At 23.7% G+C, this 18,026-nt stretch overlaps 1 protein-coding gene across 1 annotated transcript in view; it reads left to right on the forward strand.

The window, feature by feature from the left end:
* The window catches only part of LOC101494429 (BOI-related E3 ubiquitin-protein ligase 1), a 3,046-nt gene extending 2,663 nt beyond the window's left edge, over window positions 1-383 (forward strand). Inside the window, exon 5 of the mRNA XM_073364560.1 lies at window positions 1-383. This exon is cut by the window's left edge and continues 5 nt beyond it. Coding sequence (XP_073220661.1) covers window positions 1-166 — 166 coding nt within the window. The 3' untranslated portion in view covers window positions 167-383.
* Window positions 384-18,026: the final 17,643 nt, after the last annotated feature.

Consider the following 18,026-nt stretch of genomic DNA (forward strand, 5'->3'; position numbering starts at 1 on the left):
GGTTATGTCGGGTCCAAAATGTAGAGGGTGTGGAAAACGGGTTGCTTCGGTGGTTTTGTTACCGTGTAGACACTTATGCGTTTGTAACGAATGTGACACACATTTCCGTGCCTGTCCCGTTTGTCTCACCGTTAAAAATTCAACCGTTGAAATTTATTTATCTTAGTTTTCATTTCATATGCATGTTCATCGGAATTGGCAGAGCCAAAAAAAAAAACAATAAAAAAATAGTTTTTTGTTTTTTTTTCCCTTTGTACATGACCTAGGGGATGTACATGTACATGTCATGGCCACATGGATTGTGGCATTTTATTTTTTTTTGTTTCTTGGGTTCTTCTATCTTTTTGAAAAATTATATTCTATTTTATTGAATTTTTATTCAATAGTATTATTCTTTAATTTTTAATTTTTGATGCTGATGCCATTTCCAAATTCATGATGTTGTTGTTATATAGTTTGTCTTGTATGTAGATGTCAGAATCTTGTATAAATTTGAAAAAGCCTTGTGGCTTGTTGGACAAGATTTGTGTGTTGGTAATTTGTTGATGTATTTGGTAAGTGATTTGGGATATCTGAAACTTTGGTTGAATAAGATTTTCTAATGAAATCTTTTTATTAGGGTGGTCCAGACGGTGGAAAATTGGAATACGTCTGAGTCAGGTAAGTGGCAAAAGAATACATATCTTCAAAATTTGAGATGCTTTTATTTATGTTTTATAGATTGATAAACATTATTAATAAATTTCATATAGTGTGAGAATCATCTAGTTACGGGCACAATTTGTGTGTTTTCTTTTTATTACTGTGTCGATATAAAGATAAAGGAAAAAGTTAAATGGTGTATAGTTTATGAAGATATGTTGCCGTGACGAATCTTAATGTTGGTATTTGGGGACCAGGGTCACCGTCCATTACAAATGGGGAACATTGAATTGTGCTGATTTGAACTTTCATTTTTCTAAGTGGGAAGAGCATTTTTCTAGGGTGAATGGTAAAGGTATTAGTACTGTTTTACGTGACATGATTTTTGCTTATTAAAGTAAAATAAAATATTTTAAAAGGTGTTATGTTTAGTGATAATAATTACATGCTTAATTGAGCATTATTTATCATCGATTACTAGTTAAAATTTATATTTCTCTAGCATAATCTTTTTTTCCCACAATTTCGTACGATAATTTTATTCAATCTAAAAGATTTTTAAAATTAGTGTTTTAAAATTTGAATCAAACTCAACTCAACTTGTCAACCTTAAATCAATCTTTACTATGATTTGGTTATTTTGAAAAATCAATTACACTTTATTTTTATTTTTATTTAAAGTAGTTTAACGGAGATTCAATTTAATATGTTATTTCATTTATAATTATTTTTAAGATGTCTTAGTTGTAGACATCAATATACATACATTCTTCTAGTTTTGAATCTCACTAATATAGATTTTCTTCTTTATAGAATACTCTAAATTATTGTGATGATTAAGTGCAAAATTATCGCATGGGGTCTTCTTGAGAGATGAGTTGTTAAGTATAGTTTTAAGACAGATTTAATAGTTGTTTATTGTATTTTAGAAAATTTGAGTGTGATATAGGATATCTTTAATCACTGTCCTAGAATTCAATGAAGTCCATTTCTCAATTCTAATTAAGATTGTGGTTAGCATAAGAAGTTGAATTTTTTCATCTTTTATTTAATTGTGTTTTTGTAGAATATGAAAAGAAATAAAGGGTTTTAGTTACAAAATTGCGAGTTCTCTCTAAAAAGTGAGATATAAAAAGCAATAGAGTAAAATTTGGAAACAAAATTATTTTCTTGTCTTCGGGTTGAGAGAAAGCATTTTGTGGGTCCTAATAAAATTGTTTCTATCATTTCTTACCATTATTATAATATTTGTTCGGGCGATTTTGAGCTTTGTGTTTGATTTCTTTTATGATAAAATGGGTGGTCTTGGTTTTTCACTTAATTTAAAAACATGGTATCTAATATGTATTTATAAAAACGAATGACAAGTAAAAACTCTCAAACTACACATTTTTATAAATTTGACACCTCACCTTTAAAAGATTAATTATGTCTTTTGACATTTTCTACACTCTCTTTATTAGTTTTTTTTCTTCTTAAAAATGTCATTCCTATCACTTCTTTTTGTCATGTAGTGATAATAATTATTGTATAAACTATACTATAATAATTAATTAGTAAAAGAGAGGTGTGATTTATAAATCAATTACTTAAAATAGAAATATTTATTTATTAATGTGTCAATTTACTATTTTTAGATATAAATAAAATAAATTATAGTATATTAATTATAATATATTAAATAATTCACGAGACATATATTTATCACTCATTAATTAATTAAAAAATGACTATCAAAATATCAATTAGTTAAAATAATAATATTTATTGAATTATTAATATTCCTATTGAATATCTATTGAAAATAATGAGTAAAATTATATTACATTAATTATAATTTATTAGAGCAAATTATACATAAGACAAATATTTTTTATTGATTAATTAATTAAAAAGTTATCATTCAATCATCAATCAATTGAAAGATAAATATGTATTTAGTTATTTGCATATCTTTTAAATGTACTTTTTATATTAAAGTGAGAAAATTATAATATTATTAATAAATAAGAATAAATATTGATAACTGATCATTTAATTAAAATATGATCATCCAAAAATAAATTCCTATTTTCTTTCCTTCGTTAAATTTTTTAATTGTTTTCTTTCAATTCAAAGTTAGGCTAAAGAAAAGCTTTTCTAATTTTTTAAAATGTAGTATTTGTAACAATTTTTGGGTTGGAGAAAGATAGGTACACAAGATTATTCAACTGATTTATAGATGATGGATAAAAAAACTGACATACATATATGAACAATAAATCTCAATTTAATAGTGTGTTTATTCTTCCTAAATATAGCAAATTGTCCCTATAAATATAGTGATACTTTAAGTTTTAGTTATTTCCACTTCGATGTAATGTCTTCACTAGTATTCATTAAATTCACATAAAATGCTAACCTTCCAAATAAATTGATAATAACAACAACTTCTTTTTTTGGTAAGTTCATTTATCCCCTCTGTTTGTGCAATTACTTAATTTAATTGCTTAAGATAAGTGGGATTGATTTAAAAGAGTTCATCTCTATCATTGGATATTTTACATTATACATCCACTAAAGAACAAACCTCCTATCAAAATATTAAAACATCTAACTATGTATGGTTGAAAGTTGTGTCACATTATATTGATCGATGACAACAAGGTCTTATAAAGACATAACATAAAGATCATTCTAGAAAGGAAGAGAAAAAGAAAGTCTTGCAGACATGTGTCTTTAAGTAAAGAGCATATGTTAAAGATTTTTAAAGTCAAATTTTTGTAGATTTAATACATGTATTAAGTAAATTTTTTATATTTGATATTTTAAAATGTGTTATTGAGACATAAATTAACATTTGTAAAAAAAATGATTTGTAACCCGTTTAAAATATTAAACAAAAACCATTAGTTTCAGAAAAAAGAAAATAATACTTAATTATTTTCCTTTAATTTATTTTAAGCTGTGTGTAACAACTGTCTCTAAAAAATATTAAGTGATTTTAGTCTCCATTTTTTTTTTTATTTGTTTCAATGAATTCCATCATCTATTCCTAGGAAATATGAATGATTTGGTTGGAAGACTTAAGAAGAGAAATGATAATAAATAGATTATGAGTTTAACCCCAACTCTCAATATAATCCCAACATCAACAATCATTTTTGTTTCAACAAAAAACTTCCTTCATCTAATTTTATTTATATAAAATCTCATTCTCATAATCTTTTGCGATCTCACTAATTGAATGGATTAAATTATTTTACATATGCCTACTAAAAATATTTCAATTATGCTTTTACTCAATTATTTTTTTTCATAATCTTTTACTCAAAATTAATGATTTAAAATATTAAATTTAACCCAAAATAATAAAAGAAATCTCAAATTATGCGCTCTTTAATTATATTTTCATATGAGTCATGTCCTAAACAACTTTCATATTTTTTAACTTTTTATTTTCTCAAATATAAACTTTAAATCTTGTTTTATATTTAAGATTCAATATCAAACCCCACGTATTATTTTATATGTTAAATGAAAGTTGATGGCAGAGTTACATTTACTTTTTTTAAACAAAATCGGGCAAAAAAAATCATCCTAGAAAAGCACTTATATAGCCTAAATTAGACCAAAAGCATAATTAATATGTAAATAATTATAAACTTTCTTGATCAATACGTTTTTGTTTCCCCTTTCAAATAGCATAAGAGTTGTTTAGTGTTTGTTGTCGTACTTTATGTATATATACTCTGTTTTAAAAGAATTTAATTTATACATAACAGTTAGTATAAAAAGTTTCTTGTGAAAGAAAATTATGAAAAAAAAATTACATTATCAATCAATCAGTTCAATTAAATTATTAGACATATATAATTTTATTGTAATTGATATTTTATTTTATGAAATTACTTTAATTATCTTTAAAGTTATACACTTGATTGATTGTAATATATTAATATTGTAGTGTCAAAAAATTAAATTCTTTAAAACAAATAAAAAAACTACATATTGGAACTCGTGTTTGCTAAAAAAAATATTTGAGTGATGAAAATTTATAAGAAATTTTTTAGAGACTATAACTATTATAAAGACGAAAATCTTTTTCAACACTAAAAAAATTAATATTGATTACAAGATTGAGTATACAACAATTATATTTATAAAATAGTTTTTTTTTTTGTTATTTAATAAATGATATTGAAGATTACTTCATCTATTTATATCCATTACTATTTATAAATTATCTATCTTCATATATAACCTCACGCAATCTACTCTTTGAGATCATTGCGAATGCACGAGCATTTTGCTAACAGTAGAAGAAATGAGACCTATGATGCTTTCACATAATTTAGTGATCATAAAGATTATTCTATATTCACACGTCGGTTAGTGCCAGACACTTGGATACAAAGAACCTTAACTCCATCATAAAAGCCCAAAGCAAATCATCCAGGCCCATGTGGTTTGGAGAGCACGTATTTGCCCCATACACTTTTCTTCTAAAAATCTGTCTGAATACATTTGATAGAGATGGAAGAAATAATTGTACAAAAAACAATAGAAAACAATAATTCTAGCCTATTAGTATCTTGTTTGAAAATGTTGGGGAGTATGGCACTCACACGAACATGTCACATGTTTTATGGACTATACACTAACTTTTTTAAGATTTTTAAGATATTATGTATATAAGTTATTACTTTTATATATTTAATATTTAATTCATTTATTAATTTATAATTTAATAAGTTATACTTAATCTAACGGAAAATCCTATATCTGAAACTCATTGAATTGATCCAAATAAAAGTAAATAAATTATATCACAAACTCTCTTGATTTTTTTATACATAAAATACTTAAATCCCATACTTACTTAAGAGTTAAGACTTTTTCTTTTTTTAAGTCTTGCCATATATTATAACTACATACACTAACTATCTTCACATTCATTATTTAAATTTTGAAAGGGACAAATTATGATCAGTGACTTCCAAGAAAATTGGGCATAAAAAAAATTTCAAATTATTATATCAATAAAATTTGTGTATGTTTTGAAAGTTTTAAACAAAACAAAAGTGACAACTTGACTTAGTTACAACATTAAAAAAGTTGGGAGATTATATCACACGTTACTATGATTAAGACAAACAAATGTAATTAAACTTTTGAAAAATTGAAAATCAAGTAAAAAAACTTTTTTTGTGTTGTGTCGTATGACTCGTGTGTGAAAGGAAAATGGAAGAATCAAGTAGGAAAATAATGACCAAACAAAAAAGGCAATATGACAATTTCGGGTTCATCATCTGATGTGAATTATTTTCTTATAATTAACTTTAATAAAAAAAGACGTGGAACCTCAAATTAAATACCAATTGATAACAATTATTATGCTAAATTCAAGATGCAGATTTCATGTGAAACAAAACATTATTAAAGAGAGAAAGAAACACAAGCGATGCAAAGAGGACGGTTGATGGGTTGAATGGTTGATGAACGTTGAAAGAATATCAATTAGGAATTTCAGAGTTAAATTAAACACTAAAAAGTAAAAACAAATATAATTCACTAAAATATTAAGATTTCTATGTAAAAAAATCGCTATTTTTATAAATCTCTAAATACTATTAATATATGGTCAAAAAAACATATTACATCATCATCGTCTTAGGCTTGTTCAATTTCTTTAAAAATATTTTTATTTTTACAATTGTTAATATTAATAATTAATAGACTAAATATCACTTGATATTTTAACTTAATTTCAGTTAACGTTTTAGTTTTTTATTTTTTTATTTTTTCTGATTTGGTCATTTATTTTAATTTTAAATAACAATTTGATCTTTTATGTTTTAAAATGTCAACAATGTTATCTTTATTTTTTGCAAAAATTTAAAAAATTCATCAAAAAATTTAAACAAAATCTATAAAATTAATTATCACCCTCAATATAATGTAATTTCATCAAATTCATAACTTAAATTTTTAAATAAACTCATATTCTCATCTTTAACAACATCAAATAAAGAATGACAAATATGAATTTATTTAAAAATTTGAGTTACGAATTTAATGAAATTTATATTATATTAAAAAATATAATTAATTTTATGGGTTTTGTTAGAAAATTTTAATGTATTTTTTGAATTTTTGTAAAAAAATAATAACATTGTTCATATTTTAAAACAAAAAATATCAAATTGTCACTTATAATTAAAATAAATGACTAAATCGAGAAAAAAAGAAAAATAAAAGACTAAAATATTAACTTAAATTAAGTTAAGAAACCATAAGTGGTATTTAGTTTAATTAATATATTTGTTATTATTATTTTTGTCGACCTATTTTCTTATCATTATTTTAAATGTTTTATATTATTTTATATTATAATATAACCGATAACACATTGTTTAGATATCATGCATATGATTTACATGTGCTATTATCTCCACCGCGTGAATTTCCTCAATTTTATCGTGATTTTTTCTCTCCTTTTCTCTTATAAATGGGTATACTTAGGGTCCCAACTAGTTATTTATGTATCAATAGCTATGTATTGATCAATGGGTCCCAAAAAAATAATTTGTAAATCAAACAAATTTGCTTTGTCATGGACGGCTTAGATTTCTAACGTGGTTTACTTTTTTAATGTTTAATTCCTAATAGATATTGTTGATGTTTTCAAGATCAAACCTTATATTAAAAGCAATTGTTAAGATAGTTTCTTTATTAATTAGCTAGCTAATTAAGCCTGCAAGATTCTTCATTCTTCTTATGAGTTGATGAATGTGATTCAATCATACACACTTGTATAAGCTTATCCAGAAGGTGGTATATATAGGCAGCAGAGAAGCAATATATTAATAAAAAAATTGTAATTAAGTAATGATATTAAAACTTCAAGGGCAAGGGGGTTCATAAAGAATATTTAAAGGGAACAAACCATGATTTTTTTCGCATATGCAAATTTTGCAGCTATGTCATCGTATACAAAGTGCCAAGCAACTGGAATATTAACATAATATCTTTATTAGAGATGTTCTAATTTTTTTTTATAGAATAATTTGAATTTTTTAGAATTGTATATATTTTATAGTATATTTGATTAAGATTATGTGATTTAATAATTTTAAAAACTCAATTTGTTTGAAATAGTTGATTTACTGATTTTAAGAATTTATTATCTATTTAGATTTAATCTGATGTTAGGATTGTAAATTTTAAGAATTACTAATTTTATGATTTATAATTGTACTAATAAATCGTTTGCACTAATAATCTATTAGATCACTTGATGGTAATTTAGTATTAGATCTATTAGATTTGTAATGGAACTCGTTATTGATTTATTAGTTCTTATACTGATTTACTTTAAAAAATATTATAACAATAAATTTTTTTAAATAGGAAGAAAGAAGATTAGTATTAATTTAAAGTTGTATTTAAATATTATTTACTTTATTCATTTTAATTAATTTAAATAAAATAGTTTTAATTTTTGATAATTCATTCGATAAAAATATTAAAATCATTTATAATTTTAAAATTAACTATTTTATTAAATATTTAATATTTTAGATTTGAATATAGTCTCTGAAAATATCAAGAGGACTCTCATTGCATAATGTCGTATTTCTAAAAATAGTAGTTTTATACCACCCTACTTTAATTATGGCCAGTGTTTATTGGTGGGAAAGGTATTTGTACTTTTTCCTTTCTAGAATTATTTTATATTAATTTTCATTTTTTCTTATAATGAAGGACATGCATGTGTCCAACTTTGCATGTATGGGACCAAGATTACACAAGATAATATAGGCTTTGTAAACACATGTTCCTACATTATAGTCAAGTACAAATAACAATTGGGAGGATAAAAATAATTAAATATTTTCTCTAAACCAGTTTTATATATTTTATTTTCATCAGAAGTTTATATTTTGGTATTTTATTTAATTTATTATAAAATTAAATACAATTTTAATCTCTTGCAAAAAGATAAATTATAAAACTAATAAAGTCCTTAGCCAAACTCTAAAAATTAGGTTATTTTTTATTTTAGTGGAACTTTTTTGTCCACCATGAATATGTCACCAATCACCAAGACTTCATATAAGTCATTTTAGGTTCCTAACAATATTTTTAAAGAGATATTTTAGTTTCTTTATTTTTTACAAATATAAAACATCTGAATTATATAGACAAAGCACATTTTAATCCTTAACAATGCTATAACTCATTTCATTTCGATTTGTTCTATTCATTTTAAAATATTCAAACCAAATCTTGAGTTGAAAAACTTGCTCAAAGTATTCAAATAATTAATGTCCTCGTTCTCTATTTCTTAACAAGAAATGTCTTGCATCATATTTAACTCCCACCTAGAGGTTCTTGAATTTCCCTGAACGAAGAACTTAACTGTTTGACCATTTGTTTATTGGTTTTACACCGACAAGAAGCCACTTCATCTTTTGTTTAATAACCTTTGGTCCCCTGTTAAATCCTCTGTGACTTGTGACCTTAACTTATGGTGTAAAGACACACAAGTAGTCACCGCTGACTTGTGCAAAATTAAAATTGATTGAAATTGAACCTCACACCACAAATGTCTCGACTATCACCAACGAAAATTAAAAGTCAATTAACAATTATTGCATACACATGAATTCGTGGACGTTTTTTAAAAAGTAGATTGGAGGGTGCATGCATACTTCCTTCTCATAAAAAATTAATTATATTTCTTGTGTGTCATTTATTAAAGAGACAAACGCTTGTTTTTTAAAAACTATTTATTATAATAATAATTGTATTATTTGATTATTTCACTCAAAAAGATTAATGTTTAAATGAAAGAAAAAATATATTATTCTACCGTTTCAAAATAATTGACTTATTTATAAAAAATATTGTCCAAAAATAATTAATTGTTTCAATTTTCAATATATTTTTTTTTTCAATTTTACCATTTAGTTAATACTACGTTTGTTTACAATGTAATATTTTTTACTATACATTTATAATATTGATAATAGATCAATATCTAAAAAGAATAATTTTAAAAGAATAATATTATCTTTTTTATTTATATATTTCTTTTAATATGTGTGAAATGAAATTATTTAATTATTTTTGAATATAGAAAGTATTTTTATCAAATTATTCTTATTAGGTATTTGTGTATCATCGATATTTTAAATTCATAACGAAAGATATTATATTGATAATAATATAAATAATATTAATTAAATAATACAATTTAAAAAAAATGTATTAAAAATTAAAAAAAAAATTAAAGACAACTTTTTATTTATAAATAGATTAAATATTGTGGGAGAGAGGGTGTATGTTATATACTAAAGTGACATAAGTTGCGTGAAAATTTGAAGATGAGAATTATTTTGGGATAAATTTTTTTGGAGAAGCATAGTTCATCTAGAAAGAGGCTCCCACATAAAAGTAAGAGTTAAATTTTAGCTTCCACAATAAACGTGGGACCGGTGGTGTTTGTGATCCCTAAACAAAACTTATTCAATAAGTATATTCATTAATGGATGACGTACGACTAAGATACTCGAGTCAAATATCCAAGGTCAAGATGTGGGTGCACCCTCATTTCCGACGGTAATTAAGATACTTGGCTAACAAAGGACATTGTCTTTAATAGCAAGATGTAAATTATAGCATTTTCAAAGTCAATTCATAACACATACTATTGCTGCCCTTTTTAGGTGGGTCAATTGCTCTGAAATATATAGTACCATGCAATGTAATGAAAGAGTTCCCTATTGCTATTTATGGTGCCCAAATCAAACTCAATCTCTACCGATTCAAGTATTAGTTTTGCGTCATTTAAAATTATCACACCAAATTTAAACTATATATATATATATATATCACTACAAACTTTATTATTAGTTTATCTTTAAAAATATATATATCATTCATATTATAATTTTGTATTCATTATATATTAATTATCTCATTGTAATTAATGTATTTCTTTTGATAGTATTAAAAATTATAATAATTGCGAAAATTAATTTTGTTTAGATTTTTTTAAAATAAACTTCAGAATTGTTACAATCTGAATAAATCAAGTTGGTATATTAATTTGGTTTGATTCATATGCTGCGATTGTTCATCACAAAACTCAAAGTAAAAATTAATATTAATTGCTCTTAATATGTTAGAAATATCACATTTAATGAAATAATGTCTAACAAAGTATTTATAAATAGTGTGATAATTATCCACCACTCATAAACACTCTCATACGTATATCTCTTCAAATATAAAACTCTTAATAAATATAGAGAGTTCCATGTAATGAAAGAGTTCCCCTGGCATCACATAGTTGTATTGGTCATTTCTAAGGTTTAATAATGGCAGTAGAGATCATAGTGGTAAGGATAAATAAATTCAATAAGAAAATCACTTGTTATACAAACATGAAATATATGCAGTTGGGAATCGGAGTGAAAAAGGGGCCCTTAATAACGTATGAATCAGTTGAAGTCAGTGTTTCATTGGGCAAAAACAGATTTGTAAAGATCTCATAATAGTTATCTCATCACTCCAAGGGGTGTAAATAGCAAATTGTATAGTACAATTTTGTATCCATCCTTTTAGACCAGTGCCCACACGAGAAAAGGAAAGCTTCAAGCTTGTTAGTAGCATCTTCAATTCATTAAGCATTCGATTCATAGTGAGGAGTAGAATAGTTTAGACCGATAGAAGATTATATGGTATAATCTATTAGTAAATTGTTTAATTGTTTACAACTTATTTCATACAAGTATATGTCTATTATAAATTTTCAAATGGGCCTTTGTTTTTTGGTCAAATAATTAAAATATTAGTCATTACTAAATACAGGCAGCTAATTTACTTTCCTCACCTCTCTCATCCGTTTATGTATTTATTTATTTTTGACTAATTGTTCAACTTTTATTTGTATTACGTAACAAAAGTGCTATTTGAAACGATTAATATCGCTAACAAAAAACGCAATTAATATACAATCTCTTGTTTCATGGAATACGTGGAGAGAGTAGATTTAAAACAATCAATCGATAGTATCTGTTTATTTTCGTATGTCATTAATCATTTCCAATTACACTAAATGTCCCATTTGATATTCTAGCATCCCCCTCCAACCATCATCATCATCATTGCTGTTAGATCTTAGTATTACTTTTTTTTTTTTCATAGATCTTACTTTTCGAAAAATTAATTAATGGAACACACAAAATGGTATACCAAAAAAAATTATAGATTATAACTTCTGAAAATATGAAAAGTTTTGGATTTAATTTCTACAGTAATTTTTTTCTTTCATATATATAAATTAAGAGCTTATCATATTAAAAAAAAAAAAAGTAGAAATGACATGTGTTCTAAGATATTGTTTAACTAAAATCATAAAAAATTATTGAAACATGTGGTATGTTCATTTATGATATAGTAATGGTTTTAACAAAAACTACAGTAAAACTTTGTCGAATAAAAATAAAAAAATGAATATTAATTAATGATATGAATTCAATTTAATTGTGTTATGTTATAATTGAGTATATAATATTATAAAAAAATCCTAAAAATTTTACAAATTGTAAAACAGATGGATCAAAAACTTAATTTTATATTTAAAAATAATTTTAAATAAAATAGATGACTAAAAGTATATTTAAATTAAAAAATAATAATAGATAATTAAATTAAAATGTGGGAAAACGGATATGCCCACTACAAGAATTGTGGGCTGTGATGCATTCATGACTTTATAGGTATTTAAATTAAAGTGTGTTCTCTTGGAAAACTTTCATAATTTAGAATATGTGTTCATAGAATTCATAATTAAAGGTCATGATAATTAATTTTTAAATGTTAAAGAAAGACATAATTTCCAAGATTCATTTCTGAAAGACTTTTCTTCAAAATGTATAAATAATTAAATACATGTTCCTGAAATTAAATTTTAAAAGCATTTAATGGTGGAAGAAAATGATGCACCTTCACATTCACATGCATAGCTTTTTTAAAGAATCTTAACACATTTATAGGGACAACTTTTTTAAAACATTGAATGGAAAACTTCGTAAACATTTGACAAAATATTTAATTGGAGTGCATTAAATTAATTTTATATAATAACTTAGTAATGTATTTTTTTTCATTTAATATTTTTATTTAATTTTAAGTAACGATTTGGTCATTTACGTCTTAAAATATCAACAATGTTATTTTTTTTTATAAAAATTCCAAAATTTCATCATCTTCAAATAAAATTCCAAAAATTTATTATCAATATCAAAAAAATTATATATTTATCGAATTCGTATCTCCAATATTTAAATAAACTTATATCTTTATCTATTCAATCCCAAAATCACCGAGATAATATCTTTTTCTTTATATATCATTCTCTAAATTAAATTTCTAACATAAATCTTAAAATGTGAGTTTTTTATTTGATGCTGTTGAAAATAAAAATAAAAATTTATTTAAAAATTGAAGTTATGAATTTTATTGAAGATGATTTACTAATTTTCTATGTTTTTTTAAATATAATAATAATTTTTTTGAATTTTTATAAATAAAAAATTAATAATATTATTAATATTTTAAAATATAAATTATCAAATAAAAAAATTATAATTAAATTATCATCTAAAATCAAATTAATAGACCAACAAAAGTATTTACTTATATATTTCAAATATATTTTTATTTTTATATTCTTAACAAGTGAATTTAAGATACTTGTTGATATTTTAATTTTTTAAATAGCAAACAAAAAATGATAGAAGTGGTTACCGCTTTTTTTTTTCTACTTCTCAACAAACTGGATACCTCTCAAATCTCAATGCTCTCATAGTTATAGGAGATCCATAATCGCTCTTTCTACACCTTTTATTTCTTGAAAAAATCAACTATGGGATCTTTTTGCACCTAAACTCTAGCACTTTGGGTGGTGTTTTTTTAATTGTAATGAAGCTCATTTTACCTATTAAAAAATGTACACTATATTCTACCCCTCATACATCTTTTTTAAGAAAAAAAAAATTATTCATATATCCTTTGTAACAAAAAATTATATTCATGACTTTTTTGTAAGACAACATGAGGTTCGCTACATTCATCATTATGTTATTTTTTTGGGAACATACTTTGTGCCCAACTTTCTACTCCTTGGGACATATGAAAGTGGCAATAGATTATTAGCACGATTTTAAACTTTTAATTGATTTGACGTCCAACTACATATATATGGAATAGTAATATAACTTTAGTGATTTGGTTTAGCTGTAAAATATGGTATTAAAAGAAAATAAATATAATTTTTTTTTTAAGAATTTAATAAATTTGAAGTTCTTCTATATCTAAATGTTGAAAGGTATAGAAAACCTTCAAATATAAACTAACCCAAAATAATAGTAGTATATGTTTATCAATGAAATGGTGTAACAATGAGTCTATGACAAGTCACTCCTCCCTAAAAAAAAAAAGAATTTCTCACTAACAACACCCAAATGAGAGCAAACCAAAACATATGACATATATTTTTTAACTTTCCACCTCCAATGAAATAATAGTCTATCTCGCTGTTATGAAAGACACTAGTATATATATATATTGGCTAGGCGGCATCAATAAGTTTTATCTCTTTTAGGTTTTGTTGGACAAAAAAAGGAGATAAATTTATTGGTAACGGTTGAAATTATGGTAGATAAACTATCCAATAGCGTATATTTGATAAATTAGTCAAATTCATAAAATAACCACTAAATTAGTTGTTATGAACTTATGCACACATCATTGTCTTCCTTATGTGTTATCGACTTACTATCGTCTCAAAAATTCCTCAGAATTGATAATAATTTGTTCTCCCAATCAAACAATAAATATTTACTCCATTTTCATCTCCAAATCCACCTATCATCTCTCCAAGTACAAGAACAAACTTTAAAGTGATGTTTTAACCCGTATGAAAGGCATATGTATTTATTTGCGCAATAAACCTAAATCCCAAGCAAACAAATGCTGCTAAAATATTTGTTAAAAAAATTTCACATTTTACTATTTTAAATTACACAACTTCTAAATTTTTATATTTGAATTCTTAATAAATATTTTTACCAACACTTTTCTAACATTTCTTATAAATCTGCTAAGTGTGTTAGACCTATTTAATCAGCCAAATATAATAATCGTTATGATATTATATTAGTCAAATTCATGTGAAGTAGACATATTTGTCTTTAATTCTACCTTCAATCTATGGCTCGTAATTATCATCAATATAGGAAAAAGAAGACATATGTTTGTTTGTGTGGATTTAAAAAATATAATAAATTTTACAATAGTTAATTTATAAAATTATAGAATTTTATATTTAAACTCAAAATAAGATGTGTAATTTAATAATATTAAAAATTTATTAGTTAAAATCTAAGGATTCATCCAATCACTATTAATTATAAATATAAATAAATAAATATTTTCTTAACTATTAAAAAAATATAGTTAATTATAATTGATTTTTTAAATTTTATGTAAAGCACAAGTTAAATTTACTAAATTAATGTAAAAGATTGAACTATCAATATTTTGAATTAAATGAAAAATATATTTTAAATAATAAAAATAATTAATTTATATTTCTAATAATAATAGCAATAATTTAAATCAAGATTTAAGACAATTTTTTTATAATAATGATTAAGATTTAAAACTTTATATTCTGTTTATCGATAAGACGGGCTACTTTGTTTTGTCGATTGAAAGAAAGCAGTAGTAAAATCCAACGGTGGTGTTATCAATGGGTCAACTAGTCAATGGATGGACAAAAATATTCCACGCACAGTGCATCATCCTCGGCGTCTTTGTTACTCCTCCTGCTTCTCATTTGCTGCCAAATCCAATAAAGGAAGCATCGGTGCTTCATTGCGTCATCACGAGTGAAAACAAATTTTTTTCAAAAATAAATAAAAACTTAATTGTATTTTAACTTTTATGATTATTAATTTATGAAATCGTTCTCTTTATTTTTAATTTTTTATTATAATGTTTAATTAAAAATAATAATATAATACTTTTTAAATAAACATAACATATAATATAATAATATACAATAATTAATATTTATAAAATTCTAATTATATTTTTTAAATATTTAACTAATAATGTACAAATAATTAATATATTTAAACAATTTTATGTTATAAAATTATGTAATAAATAATTAAAATATATAAATTTATTATTTTTAATTTAAAAATTAAAAGTATAATTAAAATTATCAATTTTTTCAGTTACATAAATTAACGATGAACAATTAAAACTACAATTTAATAAATAAATAAATAAAAAACAAAATATTCAATGGTTCTGTCTCTCCGTTACGTCAAAACCACATGGCAACACATCAATATTCACGATTCAGTAGTAATGTATGTTAACAGTATCCACGTTGCAAGACACGCGTTGAAATACTAGCAGTGGCTGGCATAGGCGGAGTACTCCGTGTCCAACCCTCAAGCGCGAAAACATAACACTAGGGGAAAATCAGAGTTCAAGACTAGGTCCGTTTGAGGGTATATAGATAGTTTGTGTGTTTAATTTCAATTTACTTTTTCATCAATTTATAAGAGTTTTTGTTAGTGTTGATTTGCATGTCATACATTTTTTATTTTTTATTAAAATATTTATTTTCTTAAATTTTTTTATTTAAATTCATTTTATAAAAAAAACTCTTGCACTTTTAATAATTTTATTAATATTCAAATAACTTATTTATCATATTAATATCTAACAGTTTTGAATTTTTTTATACTTTTAAAATTTTAACTATAATAATCAAGAGATATTTAAGTAACTGCAATACATTATAATTCAATTGCATATCAAATTAGTTTAGCTTATTCGAATGATACAAGTTAATCAAGTCAATTATTTTTACTCGATCTTATTAAATGACTCTTTGTTTTATAATAATTGATTTATTTATAAAAAAAATATTATTTTAAACAATTGATCATTTTAATTTTTTTATTAGATTATATAACTAATATTATTTGTGTTATTTTAAATATAATATATATTTTTTATATTGATAATACATTGTTACCCTAAAAAATAATTCAATAAAATTTATTCTTTTAATTACATAATTTTTCTAATATATAACAATTAAAATAATTTCATTATTTTAAGATGGGACATAATATTTATTTCATCACTCTCATTGAGCATACAATAATGGTAAACAAATCCCAAGAAGGGGTATTTTAAAAGAAAGAACACGTCATGATCATGATTATGGTTGGCCCAGTAGAGTTTGTTTATTGAGGAAAACGACAAAAGAATCTGGAAAAGAGTTAAAAGGAAATCAATGATAGTGATGTCATGGGAAGTGGAGTGAGAAGCAAGGTTCAGGGAAAAAGCGGAACCGTGGGTTTTGGTTTGGAGCGAGAGTGCGGGCAACTTGCAGTACTGGTTAGGTAATTGGAAGGAATGGGTTACATTTCAAACTTGCATCAAAGCGCGTGAAAACACTTCCTTACCATCTTCATTGACATTGTCGATAAAATTTCAACGTTACTGTTGATCACTTACCTCCATTTATTTGGACCGTTGTACTTGACGTGACTTGCATTCATATTTTGATTCAGAATTAAATTGTTGGAAAAGTACAATATTTTTATGTTTATTTTTCAATTTCATTTTTGACATTTTATGTATGAGTAGAATCAATAAATTTATTTTTTTATAATTTTATTAATTTGTTTTTTATAATAAATAATTAAACTATTATTGATAATTTATTAATTAATTATATCTTTAATTTTGTAAACATAAATATATAAAAACAACGCTTTTTTTACAAATGTGACAATTGAAAAGCAAACATAAACATAAATTAATTATTTTATAATTTAAATATATGATTAAACAACTCAATTAATTGATGGTTCAAATTTAAATACATACAAAAATAAAATAATATAAATATCAAAATTGATAAATTGATAAATAAATTTGACTGTTTAAAAAAAAATATATAACTAGTGGCGAATCTTCTCAAGAACGGGTAAAAGTCGGCATCCTCTATGTTTTTATATATTTTTATATATATAATAATTATATATTATTAATTATTATTTGTATATATAATAACGATACATTATTAAAATAATAGTGATAAATTATTAAAATATTCTCAAATCTTTATGGTTTTGATATTTGTTCTCAATCTCTTTTAATTTATATTAATAAAATTTATACAACAAGTTATATGTATATAGATAAATTATCTAAAATCGAATAATAAACTAACTAATCTAAAAGATACTAGTTATAACCCTCTACTTAGCAACTCAATTACTAACATTTAGCAA

This window comes from Cicer arietinum, chromosome 8 (genome assembly GCF_000331145.2).
Source record: "Cicer arietinum cultivar CDC Frontier isolate Library 1 chromosome 8, Cicar.CDCFrontier_v2.0, whole genome shotgun sequence".
Lineage (NCBI taxonomy): Eukaryota > Viridiplantae > Streptophyta > Magnoliopsida > Fabales > Fabaceae > Cicer > Cicer arietinum.